The sequence below is a fragment of the Lynx canadensis genome, chromosome A1 (assembly GCF_007474595.2).
Source record: "Lynx canadensis isolate LIC74 chromosome A1, mLynCan4.pri.v2, whole genome shotgun sequence".
In the NCBI taxonomy this organism is placed as follows: domain Eukaryota; kingdom Metazoa; phylum Chordata; class Mammalia; order Carnivora; family Felidae; genus Lynx; species Lynx canadensis.
In genome coordinates this window covers 89,471,080-89,492,334 of record NC_044303.2, presented here as the reverse complement: position 1 = coordinate 89,492,334, position 21,255 = coordinate 89,471,080, and the positions used below count along the sequence as shown (strand labels likewise).

General features: G+C 45.6%; 2 protein-coding genes, 1 long non-coding RNA gene and 2 other non-coding genes across 9 annotated transcripts; 4 read left to right on the top strand and 1 right to left on the bottom strand.

Moving 5' to 3' along the window:
• The first annotated feature begins 531 nt into the window (after positions 1-531).
• TRIM52 (tripartite motif containing 52) lies at positions 532-14,380 on the top strand. Of its 5 annotated transcripts, none has more exons than XM_030315849.1 (2): positions 532-1,742; positions 13,789-14,380. In XM_030315849.1, exons 1-2 carry the CDS (start codon positions 924-926, stop codon positions 13,828-13,830), a joined length of 861 nt encoding a protein of 286 aa, XP_030171709.1. In that variant the 5' UTR covers positions 532-923; the 3' UTR covers positions 13,831-14,380. The 5 variants fall into 5 exon arrangements, with proteins under 5 accessions (XP_030171709.1, XP_030171702.1, XP_030171717.1 ...); XM_030315842.1 differs by lacking the exon at positions 13,789-14,380 and adding an exon at positions 4,782-6,201; XM_030315857.1 differs by lacking the exon at positions 13,789-14,380 and adding an exon at positions 6,849-7,146 and having other exon boundaries at positions 533-1,742.
• On the bottom strand, positions 3,802-15,994 carry LOC115514136. The gene is made up of 2 exons (XR_003968885.1): positions 15,710-15,994; positions 3,802-4,884 (listed from the first exon to the last, which is right to left on the bottom strand). It is a non-coding gene; the product is annotated as an uncharacterized LOC115514136 (long non-coding RNA).
• Positions 15,995-16,099: 105 nt separating this feature from the next.
• Positions 16,100-20,601, top strand: RACK1 (receptor for activated C kinase 1). Its single transcript, XM_030315816.1, has 8 exons — positions 16,100-16,325; positions 17,347-17,518; positions 18,057-18,204; positions 18,450-18,545; positions 18,936-19,046; positions 19,465-19,605; positions 20,000-20,110; positions 20,493-20,601. Exons 1-8 carry the CDS (start codon positions 16,217-16,219, stop codon positions 20,556-20,558), a joined length of 954 nt encoding a protein of 317 aa, XP_030171676.1. The 5' UTR covers positions 16,100-16,216; the 3' UTR covers positions 20,559-20,601.
• On the top strand, positions 16,620-16,687 carry LOC115526835. Its single transcript, XR_003972774.1, has one exon. It is a non-coding gene; the product is annotated as a small nucleolar RNA SNORD95 (small nucleolar RNA).
• LOC115526780 lies at positions 17,825-17,903 on the top strand. Its single transcript, XR_003972756.1, has one exon. It is a non-coding gene; the product is annotated as a small nucleolar RNA SNORD96 family (small nucleolar RNA).
• Positions 20,602-21,255: the final 654 nt, after the last annotated feature.

The window sequence follows — 21,255 nt, the reverse complement described above, 5'->3', positions numbered from 1 at the left end:
TGGACATAGAAGTCGTAACGGGAGAGATGAGGGCTAGAAAGCCGAGGCTCTGCAGGTAGTAAGGGATTAATTGGTTTGAGGAGAAAAGTTGGAGGTATACGAGTCCCCACGCGAGATCCTTTGATTTCACAGCCACTCCACGCTACCGCAAGCACCACCCCACTGCGTTCTTGCAGGCCACACCCTCGAGCGTGGCCTCCGTGGAGAGGGCGTTCTCACTACCACAAAGGCTTCAGGCTAGAAGGGCCGAAAGTGCACGAGAGCACGAGTTTGGACGCAGCTCTCCCCACCCTTTTGGGTCCGTGTCCGGGGAACTGCCTCGGCTGAGGGACTGCTGGACACTCTGTGTCTGGCTGGTGTGGAGCGGTGTAATGGTCTGTTGATTCTCTTTCCACCTCTGCCCATTCTCAGGTTTTTCCTATCAGGACCGGCTGGATGGCCGTCAGGGCTCCCAACCGTCGCGTCCCCTGGGGCATCATAGAGAACGTAGTCCTCCATTGGCTCAGTCTACCCTTTCCGAGTGTGGGTTAGAGTGCCTACGTCATTTTCGGTCGCCTCGGGCTGGGTGGGGAGTGCCGCCACCAGAGGAGGACGCCGCTGGGTCGGGCAAACCTGGAGGGAGGCAAGAAACGTGTCGGGACCCGGATTTGCAAGCTGAGGCTGGAAGGAAAGTGGAAGCTGCAGCCTGGTTCCGCTCCCGCTCCTCTTGGAGGGCGGCTGAGTCAGCGCTAGAGGGCTTTCGCGCCTTGAGCTGGGAAGAGCCTGAGGGAGGGGAGTAAGGCTCCTTTGCCGGCCTGAGGAGGAAGAGCAGTGTAGAGAAAAACCTTGGGTCACAAGCGTAGCTTGGACACGTAGCCTGCAGACACGTTCCCCGCTCCTCAGCTCGGAGTTGACGCATCCACACCTCCAGGCTGCGCATTAAAATGGCTGGCTGTGCCACTACTCCTAACCCCATGCAGACCCTTCAGGAGGAAGCGGTGTGTGCCATCTGCCTGGATTACTTCAAGGATCCCGTTTCCATAGGCTGTGGGCACAACTTCTGCCGAGGATGTGTGACCCAACTGTGGGGCAAGGAAGATGAGGAAGACAGGGACGGGGAAGAAGATGGATGGGAAGAAGACGAGGACGACGATGTGGAGGGGGCCACCGGTGGATGGGACAACTCTATTCGAGAGGTTTTGTACCAGGGCAGTGCTGACGAGGTGTACCAGGACCAAGAAGATGAACTCTGGGTTGGTGACGGTGGCGTCAGGAATTGGGACAACATGGACTATGTGTGGGACCAGGAGGAAGAAGAGGAGGAAGATCAGGACTATTACCTGGGAAGCTTGAGACATGACCTGAGAATTGACGTCTACCCAGAAGAGGAGATATTGGAAGAATACGAGGACGAGGAAGAGCTGTATCCTGACACCCACTTGCCTCCTCCTCCTCCACCTCCCCCCCCTCCTCCGCCCCCTCCACGTCAGTTCATCTGTCCCCAGTGCCGAAAGAGCTTTAAGCGTCGCAGCTTTCGTCCCAACTTGCAGCTAGCCAACATGGTCCAGATAATTCGCCAGATGAGCCCCACTCCTTATCGAGGAAGTCGGGGGAATGATCAGGGCATCTGCTCCAAACACCAGGAAGCCCTGAAACTTTTTTGTGAAGTGGACAAAGAGGCTATCTGTGTGGTGTGCCGAGAATCCAGGACCCACAAACAACACAGTGTGGTGCCAATGGAGGAGGTGGTGCAGGAGTACAAGGTGAGAGGCACAAGGGGGGAAGGAGAATGGGGGGGTGAGGGGAGTGGAGAGAAAAACAAGGGCAGCTGGGAGGCAGATACTTGCTAGTTGAATCTTTTTTGTGAGAGATAAGGGCACAGTAGTGGAGAGAGATGGGCATATGTGGACAAGAGACACAATGGCTGAGGCTGATTGGCTTCCCCAAAGGAAGCTGAGCAGAGGCACCAAAGCTGACCACTGTTGTTATTCCCTTTCAAGCTGAGTATCAGTGGCATGTCCCTAGTACCAAATTTCACTCTGTTGAGTACTGAGGGTGTACCTGACCAAGACTCCAAGACCCTTAACACATAGGAATGGAAAGCCATTAAGTACTTGAACCATAATAGACATTTGAAACCTCAGAGCACAAGCAGTGTCAAAACAGATGACTGGGGAAACACACACACACAAACATTGCTGGTTTTGGTAGGCTGAAATGCCAGGTAGGAGTCATAGACTAAGTGCAACAGGCCATACCCCCTTCCCAAAATCTGAGGTTGCTTCCTCACCTTCAGTGGGGTCTGTTTTCCCTGTAGAGAGAGGCAGAGGACATAAACATCTTTATGATGGATCAAAAGAAGTCTCATATCCTTAATCACTCTCCTTTCCTGGTATTTTATCATGAAAGGAGTGAGGGATTTAGGATGAGATGACCTGGCTCTGCCACTTACTGTCTAAACTTGGGCAGGTCTCCACCTCTTACCTTTACTTTTCCCCTAGGCTTGTTAAAATTAAAAGAGACCACATATGTGAAAGTTTTTTATAAACCATGAAGCACTAAACAGATGTTTGCTTTTATTTGATTTTCCTGTAATTTGTCTTTGCTTTGGGTTCTGATTTAGTTAATACATTGCTTTCCTGACCTGAGTAGTAGAGAGTTATCTCAATGACCACATAAATAATGTCTTCCTTACCAAAAGCCTAGGTGAATGTGACTTCTAGCAGTACCCAAGGAAGGAGAGGATATCTCAGGCCCCAAAAGTCTTATCTTGGATATTCATTAGCAGCTGCTCACATCTCAGTGTGCTTTACAGTTTATAAAATCTATTTCCTCATGTTCTCCCACAGCAGTGGTTTTCCAGTTGTGGATTTTGACCAATTAGTGGGTCTTAAAATAAATGTGTCATGCCCAGCATTATTTTAAAATTAAACAGAAAATATCAGGGTTCATGGAACATAGTAAGGTAAACATTGTCTTATGAAAGCTTTAAATTATATGTACACCTGTGTATACTTGGTCTCACAGTAAAACGTATTGCTTACTCTGGGTTGCAGTCAAAACACAAACGTTAGGGGCGCCTGGGTGGCGCAGTCGGTTAAGCGTCCGACTTCAGCCAGGTCACGATCTCGCGGTCCGGGAGTTCGAGCCCCGCGTCAGGCTCTGGGCTGATGGCTCAGAGCCTGGAGCCTGTTTCCGATTCTGTGTCTCCCTCTCTCTCTGCCCCTCCCCCGTTCATGCTCTGTCTCTCTCTGTCCCAAAAATAAATAAACGTTGAAAAAAAAAAAAAAAAACCACAAACGTTGTCCTAAGGCATCATACATTAGCTATTATCATCACCCTTCAATTTGGTTACTGGCAAGTGCACAGTGAGACACTACAATCTTAACTACAAATCACTGCTAATTTCATCATACAAACCTGACTTTAAGGACAACCCTAGCACCATGCTTTCCCCCAGGGTAATAAAGTTTGCCTCCAGAAGAAACTCTGTCCTATACTTCTGGTTTTTAGTACAGTGAACCTGAGGAAAGAAGGTAACCTTTCATTCCTCTGCTAGAATTTTCTGTAAGGATTTTGAAACCACAATTTTCACTGAAAGTTAAAAGAGATGGTCTTTTCAACTAGGGAAGCCAGATAACACTCACTTGAAACTTGAATTATTTATAAAACATACCAGTAAACATAAACAGCAAAACCAAGTTAAACAAATTGGGGATAATTCCTTTCAAAATATAGAATATTTAAAAGAAAATAAAACTTTTATTTTCAAACACGTACCAGAATTTAAGTAGATGGTATTGCCAAACATAGGAATTACAATGAAGATGTTAAAAACTTTTATTTTATGTATGTATAAACTTTTAGTAATTGGTAATGTAGTTTCGTTACTGTCTTTCATTGATCAACATATACCAGCAGCATAATTTACAATTTTACTGAAAACTCTCATGATAGGTAACATTATAAGGAACTATTTTTGTATAAAGGTTTATTTCATATTATGCATTATCCATCACACAGTTCTGGTTACAGTGAATTCTTGTCAGCTACCACTTGAACACATTTTTTTAATCTACTTTGAAGGTGATCAAACTTTTTAGTTTTAGGGACTGAGTAGGGAGTTATTACTCATAGACTCAAGGAATAGGTCAGTGATTTTTCAGGAATAGGAGAGAAAGGCTTTCTCTCTCCCTCCACAAGTTATATTAGCATTGCACATATGGGGAATGTTATAATTTATAAAAGAACTCCTTGGCAGGTGGGAATACAAAGATAGAACAAGAAACATTCAGAGTAAGGCCTATAATTAATGAGGCATATGAACAGGTTGGGTAGCCACAGATGTTCATTGTGGGTATGATGCTAAATATTTATACTGCTATTTTTCTTGCATATCCAAGACAATTATATTGTTTCGAGGTCAATGTACTTTTAAAGTTTAATTTTGTATAAAAAGAGGCTTTTTAGCTCTGAAAAGCTTACTTATTTACATCTTCCATTTTGTCCATCCCATGAGTTAGAGTTCATCTTGACTCTTCAAGATAGAATCAGAGGATTATGAAAGTAAAAGCATTTAGATTTGACCAAGGGCACCATTAAATGGTGTCAGGTTTTAGGCGGCAGATGGGTGTATAAAAAGGAAATGAACAAAGATTTCACTTGTTGGGGTTCAGGCACAACTGGATGCCTGTATTGCCCTGCCACCCAGCTGCCGCCAATAAAATCATTCATCATTCTGCAAGAGGGACCAGATGCTTCCATCATCAGTACTCCTTTTTCTGTTTTCTCCTTTGAGGTAGCTAAAGATGGCAGCCAAAAAGTTATTTGAGGCTTTTATCAAGTATATATTCACGTTATGATGCAGAAGATAGGGTCATCTTCTTCAGTTGAGTTACCAGTTACCTGAAAATGTTGGGCAGTGACACAATGCCAAACACTGTTAAATTTATGCCATTAAAAACAGTGGAGTATTCTGCAAAGCACAGTTCTCTGAAGCTTTAAGATTGGACAGTATTGGAATATTAACCGCAATCTTCCAAAAGCTATGAAAGCATAATATTAAATAGCCCTTTTAATTGCAAAGGAGAAAAAAATGAAGAAATTTGTGAAGCCTTGCATTCCAAGTGCTGCCACAACTTTGAGAGGAAATTGAGGAATTCCAGACTTTCTTCATCTACTTCTACAGTCTCAACTCTGAAATGATGACTGAACATATCAAACTTCAGGTTTTAAAAACTTCAGCTCATCTTTCTTTGCTGTTGAGATGAATCTACTGAAAAAAAAAAAGTGTGCTTTGCTTATGTTTAAAAATAAAGCTTTAAAAACTGTGGATGTGGTGGTTTCATAAACGTAATACTTGACCACTAAAAACAGTATTTTTGAAGCTGTATCAAATGAACTGAGTTGGAAGAAAATTACACGAGTATACTTGGTGGTGCTACAGCAACGGAATGTTCTAAATCTGGGTTTTTGGCAAGAACTGAAGAAAACTGTGTGCAATCCCCACCAAGCATCCACTTCCATTGATTGGCCCATAATCTACTGGAAATCTTCACCTTGCTGTCAGCATAACCCTTGTGAAAAACAGTAGATTTGATCCCAGTTTGCCTTGATTTTTGAAGATCTGTTCAGAATGCCATTGAGAGTGTTTTCTCTTACGTACTAAGGTTCCTTGGTTGTCAAAGAACTGTACTCAGCTGAATTTATGGACAGAACTAATTTTGAAACACCAATGACAAAATAACCCTCTGATTTTGGAACACCATCTAAAGAGAATTTGTTCTTTAAAATTTCAAAAATTAAAACTTTTGACAGAATGTAATGCATTGAAGCTTAAAATACATTGACCCTGAAATGTCAAAAGGCAAACACCAACATCACTCTCATTATGAAATACTTTAAGCAAAACTTGCCAAAAATCCAGCTACACATAGCAAACTCATGCTAAAAATGTCTAACTTGCTTGGCCAATCTTTCAAGGACTAGATTTCTGAATGTTATTTCAAGACAAAAATATGAAATATCCATAACTATTTTGGGTGATTGTTCTTGACCTTGTTCTTAAAACCTACCTGGGGTCGCTTTTATAAAGAATGTTTTCACTGTCGGTTGGTTCAATTCCTTTAAGAGGAGTATGTGGAACTTTAAGTCTGTTTGTTTTGACTAGAAACTTCCAGATAAATACTCTAGAGAAATTGGGATATAAAATGTCTAAGCATATGTGAAGACTTTGTTCCATTTGTTATTCCATTTTCTCTTTACATCTTAAAAGCTTTTGGGAGGGGGGTGGAGTATATCTAGCTGTGGGGAGAAAACGGTACAAGAGTATTGTTAAAGCAGCTTGTGTTTTGTTACATCTTCTACACCGCCCAAGAAAGATAAGGCTTTTAACAGTGACATAGTTATCACATCATCTGAATAAATTTTTGCCTTCCAAAATTACCCTTGCTTTGATTTTTAGTCATGATACTTGTGAAATTTTAAATAACACTGGAGGGAAAATGTGAAATTTTTACGTATATGAAAAGTAGAGCTATGAGTTCCAAAAACATTGAGGAAAAACTGGTATATCCATATTCACCAGATATTCATCTATTTATTGAATGTTTTCCCTACTAGGTTCAGCTATTGACTGTTGTATCACAAGTCAGACTGTTTAAACTTGGTCCTCACTACTCCTATGGTTGTACCTGGGACCTCATCTTTACAGACTTGCTACATATCTGAAACCCTCACTTTAAACTGCACTATGACCTTAGCTCTTTGCCTCCTAATGCAGTTAAACACACTCTAGTTATACCTGCTCTTCAGTTTTGTGGAGGCCACAGTTCACTGACTCCTAATTTTTTTCTTTCCCAATTTAATAGATTCTTGCTGAGCCTGGACCTCATGATTAGTCTTGGCATGAAGAACGGATCCACACTGTAGTGTAGACCAGCGTTTCTCAACCTCAGCACTAATGACATTTTGAATAAGAGAATTCTTTGCAGGTTGGGGCTGTCCTGTGCATTATAGGATGCCTAGAAGCATTCCCTGGACTCTACCCACCAGATGTAAGTAGCACCCCTCCATCAGCTGTGGCAACCACAAATGTCTCCCAACATTTCCAAATGTCTTGTGGAGAGGGGTGACAGGAGCAAAATCATCCATGGTTAAGAATCATTGGTCTAGGGACGCCTGGGTGGCGCAGTCGGTTAAGTGTCCGACTTCAGCCAGGTCACGATCTCGCGGTCCGTGAGTTCGAGCCCCGCGTCAGGCTCTGGGCTGATGGCTCAGAGCCTGGAGCCTGTTTCCAATTCTGTGTCTCCCTCTCTCTCTGCCCCTCCCCCGTTCACGCTCTGTCTCTCTCTGTCCCAAAAATAAATAAACGTTGAAGGAAAAAAAAATTTAAAAAAAAAAAAAAAAAAAAAAAATCATTGGTCTAGACTCAGGGAAAGTGGTCAAATCCACAGATGTGCCATTACCAGCTTTACTTATGCCCTATAGCCAGTGATTGACATAGGTGTTTAAAAGTGTTCAATGGGGCACCAGGATGACTCAGTCAGCATCTGACATTGGCTCAGGTCATGATCTCATGGTTTGTGAGTTTAAGCCCCATATCAGGCTGTCTGCTGTCAGCACAGAGCCCGTTTTGGATCCTCTGTCCCCTGCTCTCTATGCCCTTCCCCTGCTTGCTTGTGCTTTGTAAAATTAAATTTAAATTAATATTATCTTTTTAAAAAAAGTGTTCAATGGAAAAATAGCCCCACCTACCTAGAACCTTATTAAACGGTCTTAGCATCAGTGTATTAATTGATATGACCCCTACTTCTCCCAGCTCTTGGCAGGCAGGTGGCAAAGTCAGCAAACTTTAAAAAAAAATTTTTTTTTTAATGTTTGTTTATTTTTGACAGAGAGAGAGAAAGAGACAGAGCATGAGTGGGGGAGAGGCAGAGAGAGAGGGAGACCCAGAATTCGAAGCAGGCTCCAGGCTCTGAGCTGTCAGCACAGAGCCTAACACAGGGCCTGAACTCACGGAGTGCAAGATCATCATGACCTGAGACAAAGTCGGACGCTCAACCGACTGAGCCACTCAGGCACCCCAGCAAACTTTTTTTTTTAAGCCAGAGCTGCATATGTCACTGTCATTTGGGAGAACAAGGCCTATGACAGATAAAGCAGTGTATGAAATCAAGATCTAGAAATGATGAGTAATAAAAGACAGTCACTTCAGCAAATATCAGTTTCAGCAGGGCTACAGGGCAGTCATTTTTTGTTTTGATTTTTAAGTATTATGCAGAATTTACAAAACCAGAGCCTGCCTGCTCCTGGTGGAGTGGGGTGGCCCTGCTTTAGTAAGTATAACGTCAACCCCTAAAGCACTTCCTTAAAACCTGAGTCTCCTCTACTAGCCACCAACCTCTGGCCCCTATGCCATGCCTCCAGAAATCTTTATAGGACCTACAGATTCTATGCTATGTCCCACCCCCAACTCCTGACCCCCTCTGAAAGTTAATCCTGGAACACTGAAAGTTATTACAAATATTTATTGACTGATAAAAGATTACAAAAAGGGGGACACAAGACATTAGGCTGTTATACCAGGTCTGAAAGGACTTTGCAACAATGGAAGTATTCTAAATCTATGCTATTTGATATAGTAGCTACATATGACTTAAGCTCTTGAAATGTGTCTAGTGCAACTCAGGAACTGAATTTTTAATTGTATTTAATTTTAATTAATTTGAAATAGCCACTAGTGGCTATCAAGTTATATTGAATTGTATAGTTCCATAGAAAGAAGGCACGTTGTGGGGCGCCTGGGTGGCGCAGTCGGTTAAGCGTCCGACTTCAGCCAGGTCACGATCTCGCAGTCCGTGAGTTCGAGCCCCGCGTCGGGCCCTGGGCTGATGGCCCAGAGCCTGGAGCCTGCTTCCGATTCTGTGTCTCCCTCTCTCTCTGCCCCTCCCCCGTTCATGCTCTGTCTCTCTCTGTCTCAAAAATAAATAAACATTAAAAAAAAAAAAAAACAAGAAAGAAGGCACGTTGAATTCTGGTCCTTCCTAGGACTCAGGAATAGAGGCAAGTCCAAAGGAAAGATGACAAAGAAATGAGACAACTTTCTTTTCCCCATCAGAAGAGGCAGGCTCAAAGGTGATATTTTTTGGCACAGAAGCAAATACATAAAAGAAAGTGGCTCAGTCAGTTGAGCATCCGACTTTGGCTCTGGTCATGATCTTTCAGTTTGTGAGTACGAGCCCCACATCAGGCTCTGTGCCAACAGCTCAGAGCCTGGAGCCTGCTTCAGATTCTGTGTCTCCCTCTCTCTCTCTACCCCTCCCCTGCTCACGCTTTGTCTTTCTCTCTCAAAAATAAATAACATTAAAATAAATAAAGGCCTTCTTACATTTTTTTTTAAAAATCTGACTAAAACAACCTTGAACAGTTCCACTTGTGATTCATGTGGATCACATGTGAGAAATGTGATAAGGAACTCTAATGGGAAGGCAGCTAAAAAAGAAACTGCATTACCCTCTTCCCCAAAAAAGCCAAAGCTGGGGCCTCAAAATAGGGGGGAAAGAAGTATAAATAAGGTTTTATTTGGTGCCTGACTTTTTGAAAATGGGATGTGGGGCAAAACCTAGCATTAAAGTAGGTAAGTGGGTTCTTCCCTTTTTCCTCTCACACCTAAATCCTGACAGAGAGTGGTAAGGAGATCATGGAGTCCTAGAAGGGAAAGCAGTTTGTGCTGGCAGTGCTAAATAAGAAAAGAGGAAGTGAGAGGTTTTAGGAATAACAGGGCTGAAAAGGAGGAGAGCTAAAAGTGGTGACAAATTTAACTTTTAATTATATAGTCTTTGCCCACAAACCAGAGTCCTCAGAGGTATAGTATGAGAACCCCAGGCATAGGGAAATAGCTCATCTTACAATGTGAGAAGTGTAGGAGCTGTGACAGGAGACCAGCAAAGAAGGAAGGAAATGGGCCGCTAAGTTACTACTCTTCTCCCCACTTCTATCCCTTCCAAAGAAGCAGGAAAATGGATACCTCAGAGATTTGAGCTAGAAATAGCCTTAAAGAATAGGTCTTATTCTTCCATAGCTACTGAGGCTTATTCTTCTATAGCTACTGAGGATCATGCTTAGGCCTTCCCAGTCTTTTACCCCATCCTAAAGGACTCAGCAGAGTTGGTCAGAGACTTCTCATTGACTATTCCACCTGGTATGAAGCAGGGCCCCACAAAGATGAAGGACCCAGGTCACCTGGAAGAAGACCCCTAGGGGTCCTGCCCTTTTTTGTCTGCCATTTCCTAATCAGATAGAATCCTCTGTCTACCCTCTCCAGCAAAGGATGGAATTTCTCAGCAAGCTCTGGCTATTTAATCCAAGTGTGAGTAGAAAGAACTGTTTTCTCTTCAGCCCTCTTACAGTGTGCTAGCCAGTCTTAAGGTTCCATTTTAACATACCTTCCCAACCCTAGTTCATATGAAATTGTCTTCCAGGAGAAAGCTGAAAAAAGGCACCTTGGGTCATCTTTTGTTTCTTCCTACCACCTAATGTTGTTTTAAATCCTTTAACAAGCCAGAGGTTTGCCTTCTCCTAGCATGTCTTATAATTCTACCTGGCCTGTAGTCACCTGCCTGGACCACACCCACTTCCACAGCCTCTCGCTGTACATCTGCTCAAGTACCTAGGGCCTGGAGAACCCACAGTCCCTCTCCCAGGGAAAACCCAACAGAATGCCTTAGCAGCTTTCACTATTAGACTTCAGATTTCCGCCTAAGATGGGCAATGAATATTTATCCAGAGACATAAGGAAATGATATGTGATTTTTTGCAAGATCTCTTCCTGGCTTTGACTTAATAACATATCCCTGCCTCTCACCAGGAAGAAAGCAATAGAACCTACAATAAGAACAGAACTTCCCATGTTTCTTTCTAATCTTTTTCAGCTTAATTCTTTAGGCCTCAATCATGAATTAGTTTCTATAATCAGAGCCCAATTCTAGATACTGGAGTGAAGAAGGTGGGGTAGGGAGGAGACAGATGGATTAGACATGTTGAATCCCTCATCATAAGGCCATTGGTAAGTCCTCACTCAGTCTCTCCTTTCATAGGACTCTCATGACCCTCCTACAAACCCCCTTGTGTGACTTCTGAACTCTTGTCGTTTCTAGTCTTCCTTCAACCTTCAACCTACCCTCCATTCTGAGACCAAACACTTTACAACAAAATCAAGTCTAGGCAGGAGAGGGATGAGATGATCCTAAAGAGAAAGACCTAGGCCTCAAGACAAATCCAGATTCCTTAGTAGTCAACTCCTTCCTGATAGAGGCTCTCTGGCCACCTTGGGTTTCACTCTCTCCTACCTTCCCATTTGAAACCATCCCTCCAAAACTTCTGCATGCAAACCACTCTAACCCCTCCCCATGGTGATCCCTCTGCCTGGAACTCCCTTTAACTACTTGCCCTTAACTACTTAGCCTGTGAGGCTAGTTACCAAGATTGGAATCTTCTACAACCAAACCCTCTACCAGCAAATGCAGCATATGAGCCCAAACAGACCAGTCCCTGACCTCAGGGCACTGAGAAAATCCCTGAGGGATTCAAATAAGGGGAAACTGAGCTAAGGGCTATGAAGGCCCAGCACACCATCACTATGAGGGTATGAAACCAGAAGCCTAACTTAGACTTGAGGGTCACAGAGGGTTTCTCTGGGGTGGCAACCTGAGTTGAGACCTGAAGGAAGCTTAGATTAAGAAAAGTGGGGGTGAGGGGTGCCTGGGTGGCTCCGTCGGTTAAGCATCCAACTTCAACTCAGTTCATGATTTGTGGTTGGTGAGTTCGAGCCCCCTGTTGGGCTCTGTGCTGACAGCTTGGAGCCTGGAGCCTGCTTCAGATTCTGTGTTTCTCTTTCTCTCTGCCCCTCCCCTGCCCACAGTTTGTCTCTCTCTCCCTCAAAAATGAATAAACGTTAAAAAAAGAAAGAAAAGAACAGTGGAGATGGAATATGGTGGGCCTTCCCGGCAGAACAAGGTGTGTGTTCTGTGTAGGAGAGAACTGATAGTTGGGAGGAGCAGGGGAGAGACAGTGTACCCACAAAAGGAGTATGGGCCAGGGGTACCTGGGTGGCTTAGTCAGTTGAGTGTCCGACTTCAGCCCAGGTCATGATCCCACGGTTTGTGGGTTCAAGCCCCGCATCAGGCTCTGTGCTGACAGCTTGGGGCCTGGAGCCTGCTTTGGATTCTGTGTCTCCCTCTCTCTCTGCCCCTCCCGCACTCTATCTCTCTGTCTCCCAAAAATAAATAAACATTAAAAATTTTAAAAAAAAGAAAAAAAAAAAAGTAAGTATGGGCCAGAGCCAACCACACTGAAACTGCCAAGAAACAGTAGAATGAAGGGAAGTCACCCGCTTTAGCTGGCAGTGGGCCCTCTGGCCTTGGCCACATCCTTTTCCCTCAGCCCTTCACCTGTCACCCACAATAGTCATCACCACCACATTCAAGGGAAGACATGTCTCACCTCCTGAATGCTGACAGGAGGGAATAGAGGTCTGTTCCTAAAAGAGAGGCTATGGACCTCTAGCAGGGAAACCAGAGGGGCTTCTCCCAGCTGTATGAGTCTTAGGAATGCCCAGCAGAAAAGACAGACTTCCTTAAAAGAGCATCTCCAATTTCTCCCTTAGGATGCTTACCTTGTGTGGGAATGGAAGTGGTGCCAGTGAGGATGTGGGAGACAAGGGAGCAGCCCAGGGACTGGGACTAGAAGTGGGTGGGGAACCCTCCAGGAGGGGCAGCCTGAGGAGCAGAAAGAAGGCTCTGCAGAGAAATTCTCCCAAAGGCCAGGTGCGGCCCTCCAGCAGACTTCCACCTCCTAGAGGCCAGATCAAAGACATCTGGAATGAAAAGGCCGGCCACAATAGACCCGTTGTGGGAACTGTGCATCCTGTAGCCAAGGGGAGTCATCCCACTGGAAGGGGCAGGGCTTGAGGTGTGAGGAGTCCAGGTGAGCCCATATGCCTAACAGGGAACCATGGGGACCCAGAGGGAAGCAGGTGTGTATGGGGCTCAACTCCAGCTGGGGCTGAGAAGGAAAGGCTGCCGCTGCACCCTCCTTCCTGCCCCTCGCTACACCCAGAGTCGGGGCCATGCCTCCCTCGGTTGAGGAATGCTCTTCAATGACTTTGTGGCTTGCCGGGAGGCCAGGCAGTAACTGGAGGAAAACTCCAGTCTGGAGGTGGAAAGCCCAAAACCTGTAATCTGGTCGTCCGGGGAAGTCCACTACATTCCATTTCTCCTTCTCCTCTGGCATTGCCAGACCGGTACTAATAGGCTCCAGGAGAAAACGCGAATTACCCTCCCTTGGCCGCATAGGATGGGGCGCTAACACAATCCTCTTACAGAGCAAGGAGCTGGCGTACGAAGAGGCCCACGGAATTAGGGGAGGTCAAAGGCACTTCCAGAAATTTCGAGCTCGGTAGGCGGCAGGGAGGACTCCGTGAAGGGGCCAGCCAAAGATGGGACTGGGGGAGGGCGGGGCTAGCCTGGGAACCGCCCTCTTCTGGAAAGGAACTGAGAGATGCCTAGAAGCGTCGTCCTTGAGCATGTGTAAGACCTGGGAGGCTCGTGTTAAACCTGCACCCTTGGCCTTGCCTCAGGGATGCTGATTCCACAGCAGCTCCCTGGCAAAATTCAAGAAAACTGAGAGCCAAATGATATTTCTCCAGGCGGGTAAACATAAAGTGACTGAGCAATGATCTCTTTAGGGAGTGGAGATAGGAGAGGAAGAACTCGTGTTCTTGAACTGAGAGGAAATCCTCTGCGTATACAGGTCAACAGCCAGGGGAGTGCTTGCGCTGAGCATCTCTACTAGATGATGCGTGGAATCTCTCACCTCTCCATTTGTGCCAAGTGCCCAGGGCACTTGACATGACCCCAGTTATGAACAGCAAGCTGGATATTGGTGTGGGTGAAGGTAAGAGTCTCCCACGACCAGAGGAGAAACAAAATACATAGGTTGAAGTCGAATTGGACTATAGTGTTGGAAAAGCAAGAAGACAGCTAATTGGGGGTGCTATGGTGGTGGGTGACATATGTGACTGGGACCCTTGAAGCACAGTCAGGACAGCGTCCTGAAGAGCCATGATTCTTTCCCAAGCCTGCTGGCCCTCTTGTCAATTGCCCCTTACCTCCATCTCACGGTTTGAGTTTCAGCACCTGCAACAATCCAGTTCAAGACTTTTGCACTGACTGTCTCTCCAACTATATCTCCTCCCACATACTTTCCCTTATTGGAACATTAACTTTCCATATAGCCACAGGGCTGTATCCTACTTCTTCCTCTCTTTGCTCCAATCTCTCTCTCAATCTCCGTTCCACTCACCCCATCAAATGTAAACCAAACCAAACAAAACAAAACAAAAAACAGGTCCCCACCGTCTTGGCTCACAGGTGTATTCCCCCCAACACCTAAAACAGGAACTGGTACCAAAGAAATGCTAAGTTTGCCTGCATTTACTCTGCCAGGCACCATTCTGGGCGGCTTTACATTTATTGACTGACTGATTGATTGATTGATTGATAGAGATAGAGCACAAGCAGGGGAGAGGCAGAGAGAGGACAGAATCCCAAGCTGGCTCCGTGCTCTCTGCGCAAAGCTGGACACGGGGTTCGAACTCACTAACATTGAGATCATGACCTGGGCCAAAATCCAGAATCGGTCGATTAACTGACTGAGCCACCAAGGCGTCCCTGGGTGCTTTACCTAACTCACTTACTCTCCTCAACACCGTTTTAGGTTGATACTATTGTTTCCAACCTCATTTTACAGATGTGAAACTAAAAATAATACACATTACAAACAAAATAATTATGTATAATCCCCCTTATTTTGCATAAATGATAGTCACTGCTATCATCCTGGTCTGTGCAACCCCCCCTCCCCCATTTAAAAAATATTTGAGGGGCACCTGGGTGGCTCAGTCAGTTAAGCATCTGAATCTGGATTTTGATTCAGGTCATGATCTCAGGATTAGTGAGTTCGATCCCAGTGTCCAGCGTTCTGCCGAGAGCATGGAGCCTGCCTGAATATTCTCTCCTTCTCTCTCTGCCCCCACCCCCGTTCATGTGCACCTCCCACTCTCTCTTAAAATAAATAAACTTTAAAAAAATAAAATTAAAAATACTTGAGAGAGGCGCTGCCAGCCAGCATCATATCTTAATTTCAAGAATGTGCCGTAGCGGGAGGCACTACATACTCACATACCATGAGGTTAAATGGGAGGGCGGTAGCCAGCCAGGCAACCATGTTCCACTGCTTCCCAGTCTGAGGACACCTCCTTGGGGGCACGCCTGGACCCCCCAGCCGGCCTTTCTGTGAGGTGGTTAGGCCCAGAGCGGCTTTGGACCCGAGTCCCCAGAATTCAGAACCCGGAGGCCTTTCCTCTCGCGGCCGTTCAGTTTCTATGACAGCTCTCTGCACTCCTGCCTAGACGAGAGCTCGGTGACCGATAAGCGGCCCACGGACCGATTTTTCGTTCCTCCCCGCTTTTCCGCACCGTAACCCATTTTCGTCTTAACTCCTGCCTGGACTAAGCCCTTCCGAACAGGGAGTGCCTCAGCCAATTCCCTCAGAGCAAAAACCTCTTGATGAAAGAGCTGCCCTCTGAGACAGAAGTCTGTTAGGGTTTAATAATTCACCTGAGCACAGTGTATTTAAAAAAATTTAATACCATATTTTTCATATCGCTTACCATTACTTGCAGTTCTCACCCAGAAATTAAGCTCCCTCAGCGTTGCCCTCCGAGCCACCCTGCGGAAAGGGCGGGGCTCGGGCTGTGCCACGTGGGAATACCAAAGGTACTGGGCGATCCTGACGGGAATGTGCCGTGCACTTCCCCTCTTCCGCTTCTTAGACATCACGCCCCAGTGAACGTTTGATGGGTTCTTTAAAACACTTGACCGAGTTGGTTTCAGAATGTTTTTGTATGGCACTGCTAAATTATAATGTGTGGGGGAAGGGGACCATGAAGTTTTATCATTTCACCTGTCCCTATGCCCCACCTGGCGCCGCCATCTTAAGCAGAAATGAATCATGGGAGCAGCCATTTTGTTGGAGCGGACGGGTATTTCCGGTTCCGGTGGGGTTCCTTCTTTCTCTTTTCCTCTGCAGAGCCGCGGTGCGAGCGGCTGTGGTGCTAGTCTCTGAGCTATCCAACTCCATCCTTGTCGCCCCGGCGACACCCGCACTCCCCGCCGCCATGACTGAGCAGATGACACTTCGTGGCACCCTCAAGGGCCACAACGGCTGGGTGACTCAGATCGCCACCACCCCCCAGTTCCCGGACATGATACTGTCCGCTTCTCGAGGTACGGGCTGAGGTGCGGGGCAAGGGGTTGAAAGATAAGTGGGTTGCGCGTGTCTCCTGTTGTTTCCAGTGGATCGCGAGTTGGCGGCCCGGAAAACTCCGTCCGCCTGCGAGGTGGGGCATGCGGACCCGGGCCTAAGTCTCAGCCTGGATAAGCCCATGAGGCATTTTCCACTTTGCAAAGGCCGAGACATAGATCAGCTCGTGGCTGCTAGGATTGCAGGATTGGGGTTTTATTTCTTGCCCGCCTCCTCGCAGATGTGGCTAAGTGTGCAAGAGCCTATACGGGTCGGGCGGGGCGGTGATGACCCCAACATGCCATCTGAGTGCCCATGCTGAGACCCAGAGGCTGTTTCTGAGCTGCCGCCCGGCCCTGTGCCTAGTTTTTCCTGGATGGACTCCCAAGGGAAGTCCTGATGCCGATCTCCTTGCAAGCTCGTGTCTTGTCTTTTCTGCCTTTTTTTTCTTGTCATTCTCTTGTTTGAATGAACACGCTATTGTTTGCCCCCACGCTATTAAAAACAGTCTGAGGTTAGGATCATGTGTGACGCATAATCGGAAAGCGTGTCGAGTCCAACACCTTTCAGTGAAAGCTTCCAGCCTTGTAGTGTGTAAATCAACTAAATCCAGTACTTCTGGCATCCTCAGTGGTAGTTGTAGGAAGCCCACATTCAGTCTTCCCACACCCAAGCAGCAGTGTTTATGTATTAGACCTCAGAATAAGATTCAGACATTGGACTGTTATGAATGTCACAAAAAGGCATCCATAATCTGCTAAAGGCCTCCACACCTAAGTTTAATTCTAGTGGCGTTGCTTAGTTCTACTTGACTTTTTTTTGGAATAATGAATCACTTAGCTTTGACTAATGACAGCACTCTCAGCTTGGGGGTCCCCTCCCCCCTTGAGTGTCCTTAATTTCTTGTAAATCCACCAATGACCTTGAGGGATCCTGGATTATCCAGTAGGTCAGTGAGTGGGCTGTGGGATTCCTCACTGGATTTTCTGTGTTACCTCCCCTTAGATAAGACTATCATCATGTGGAAGCTGACCAGGGATGAGACCAATTATGGCATCCCACAGCGTGCTCTTCGGGGTCATTCCCACTTCGTTAGTGACGTGGTCATCTCCTCAGATGGCCAGTTTGCCCTCTCAGGCTCCTGGGATGGAACCCTTCGTCTTTGGGATCTCACAACGCAAGTAGCTGCTCATTTAACTCTGGGGCACTGGGAAAAAGCTGGGCAGAAATGAGGTAGATGCTGTTGGGAGGTGGTTTCCAAAGGACAGTGAGCTTCATTGTGGGAACTGTAAGGCAGGGCGTACATAGAGAAGGTAGTTGGGTTGCTTGGCTTCCATCCTTGCTGCTTTTAATTACTTTCGCAGAGTTGCTTCAGAGTAGGCTGGTTGAGCAGTTTTGCCACATACTGTGGTTGAGAGTAGGCAAGGGTTTGAACATGTTTTATCTTGGGAGCTCAGTCGTTGGATGGTCAGGCATAATGGAGGATCCTAGTGATGACAGATGACATTGTCAGCCAATCCCCATGTGGGAGTGAGGACATGTCCTGCAATTCTGAAGGGATTCTCTGGCATATGCTCAACCATGTTGTGATCAGACCCATGTCCAGGGTCATGTGAGTAATGGCAGCTCCAGTAAGACCACGGAAGGCCAGGGAAACAGTCTGATGTGGAAGAATGTTTACAGAGTCTAGAGACTGACCAAGTCCTCTTCCTTAGGGGTACCACCACACGCAGATTTGTAGGACATACCAAGGATGTGCTGAGTGTGGCTTTCTCCTCCGACAACCGCCAAATTGTCTCTGGCTCCCGAGATAAAACCATCAAGCTGTGGAATACTCTGGGTGTATGCAAATATACTGTCCAGGTAACAGTGAAGGCACATGCAGAAAGCACATGAAGATTCTCTCCCATCCTTCTTAACCTTGGCATTATGTGGTGATTTCAAGCCTGGCTTGGGCTCCCAAGGGGTTCTGTTGATAATAAAGGTTTGGGTTCCAGGGATGTGAGTGCAAAGCCATCAGTGTACCTCCCATGTAACTGAGGGAAGGGGTGAGGAATGTAGTTTCATGGGACAGGATAGTTTCTCCTTACTTCTTTTCTGTCCTCTAGGATGAGAGCCATTCGGAGTGGGTGTCTTGTGTCCGCTTTTCACCCAATAGCAGCAATCCCATCATTGTCTCCTGTGGCTGGGACAAGCTGGTCAAGGTGAGCTTGAAGTCAGGATGTAGGGCTTTTACCAGCCAGAATGTTCCCATTGCCTCGTAGGTAGTCATAAGTTCTAACTTTGAAAGCTTTATTCCTCAGTTGACGTTTCCTATTGCTGTTTTCTAACTATTAGTTTTTGATACTTGGTGTGGAGTAGCTAATTGAACCCAATATCCCTTGTAGAGCAACGAAGCATTCTTTATTTAATCTTGATTGTCCTTAGGTGACCAAGACAAATTCTTTAACCTTTTTTGTTACTGGTAGAATGAAAAATGGCCACCATATCCAGAAATGCTTTTAAAGAAGGTGCCATGCCTTTTTTGTCCTCCTGACCCCAGTGGATTCGGAGCCAGGTTTTTCACCTATTACCCCTAACCCTCCCATATCTAGGTATGGAACCTGGCAAACTGCAAGCTGAAGACCAATCACATCGGCCACACAGGCTACCTGAACACTGTGACAGTCTCTCCAGATGGATCCCTCTGTGCTTCTGGAGGGAAGGTATGTTCAGGAGCTGGGAGTATTCTACTCAATGGGGGACAGTGTTTTTTTTTTTAAAAATACTTAAGATAAGGTAGCAATCCAAGAGTAAATGTTTGTGAAAATTGTTCTCTAAAAATTATATACACCATACTGTTTAAAAGATTGTTTTCAGTAAAGCTGGTTTCTTAAAGCTGTTGATATTAGAATTCTGTTTTCAGAACTGATTGTAGTGATTTTAGAAATTGTCAGGGCCTTGGTAGGGTTGATGGGGTGTCATGCATTAACGGAGGGGCATTCAGAGATATACTGGTATTTGAATCATTAGCTTTGGGGAAGTTGTGGGAGGGAGAATAAGGATTAAGACAGAATCTTGACAGTAGAGATTAACACCTGGAATAGGTTTCATATTACCCTGACTCCCCTTTCCTCTTCTCAGGATGGCCAGGCTATGCTGTGGGACCTTAATGAAGGCAAGCACCTTTATACACTAGATGGTGGGGACATCATCAATGCCCTGTGCTTCAGTCCTAACCGATACTGGCTCTGTGCTGCCACAGGCCCCAGCATCAAGATCTGGGTGAGTGTGGGCTACAGTTGAGGGCCGAGCTCCTGGCTTTACTCTTGTGAGCCATGGCAATGTTGTGATTTCCTGATATGTCACTGCTGGGATTCGAGCTTCCTGAACAACTGCTGATCATCAGGCTATCAGTGGAGACCCAGGAAGAGCAAGTTACAACTTGCTAGGATTGGGATTTGCAGTGGTGCACGATACTTACCTACTAAAGGGTGTCACAAATTACAGCAATTTATTCAGTCTCAGCATAATCAACCTTTTGGTCTAGATAATTTATTTGGTGGGGGGAGGGGAGACAGTCCTATGCATTTTAGGCTGTTTCACAACATCCTTGGCCTCTATTCCTTGGATGCTTGTAGTAGAATCCCTCCTTACCTTGATTTTGCCCCTTTCCCAGGACTTGGAAGGCAAGATCATTGTAGATGAACTGAAGCAGGAAGTTATCAGTACCAGCAGCAAGGCAGAGCCACCCCAGTGTACTTCTCTGGCCTGGTCTGCTGATGGCCAGGTAAGTGGGTCTCTGCTTAAGTGACTCAGCTTTTACCTTTTCTCTCCCCCTTTGCTCTTGGAATATCTTTGACATAAAATGAAATGACAAAACTAGCCAGGTTGATTTGAGAGAACCAAATTAGCTCTACCAGTGAACAGAGTACATGTTCCTGCACTGGAAGGAAAATTGATCTAACAAGCAATGATTACCTACCTTCAGTTAACACTTTGGATAACTTAATCATTTTACAAGAGTATGAGTCCTTACTACCAGCTGTTGCTTCCTCTAGGAATACATACCACCTACAACCTGGTGGTTAGAAGATTGGGGGTCTTAAAAGAAGGGAATGCAGAGTTCCATGGCTCTGACATGACCTATCACTGTCATTTCTCCCTTGCAGACTCTGTTTGCTGGCTACACGGACAACCTGGTGCGAGTGTGGCAGGTGACCATTGGCACCCGCTAGAAATAGAGGGCAAAACTTTGGAAATAAAACATTGGTTTGCTGACTTATAGTGTCTTTCTCTGATAAGCAAAACTGCTTTCTAATGCTGGGTTGCATCACAATGTACTGTGTCTCAGGTATAGATCCTTGGGGCCTCGCTTAAGCCTGGAGAAAATGTTCCTTGGGAATAGTAAAATCTCAGTTCAATCTGTAACATAAATAATTGAGTAGGCATTTGTCATTCCTCAAGGTAATATGAGATTATTTTGAAACTCAAGTTAGTGTAGTCTGTCAAGTTGTCTTTTTGTTAAAATGGAGATTTTTTTGAACCCTTTGTCTATGATAAGGCAACTCTCCCCAAAAGAGTTTCTGCTTAAGATCAGGTCCTTTTTACTCCCTCCATTGTTGGAGATTAAAAATTATGTAGTCTGCAGGTATTCATAAATACAATCACAGCTGGCTTTTTCTCAGGTAGTGGCTAAGTAAATGTGTAGCATGTTGAAGTAGCCTGTACAGTTCCCTTTGCCATCAACTCCTAATGGTGATAAGGCTACTGTGGCTTTAGCTTCAATTTTATGGGATTTCAGCTAGATGCAATCACATGGAAAGACTTTAGAAATGTAAAGATTCTTGGGAAAACCAGAATCCTAAAACCTCAAAGCAGTGATAGACAAGTGGCAAACAATTTTCAAAGTGCATGCTGAAGAGGGTACCAATA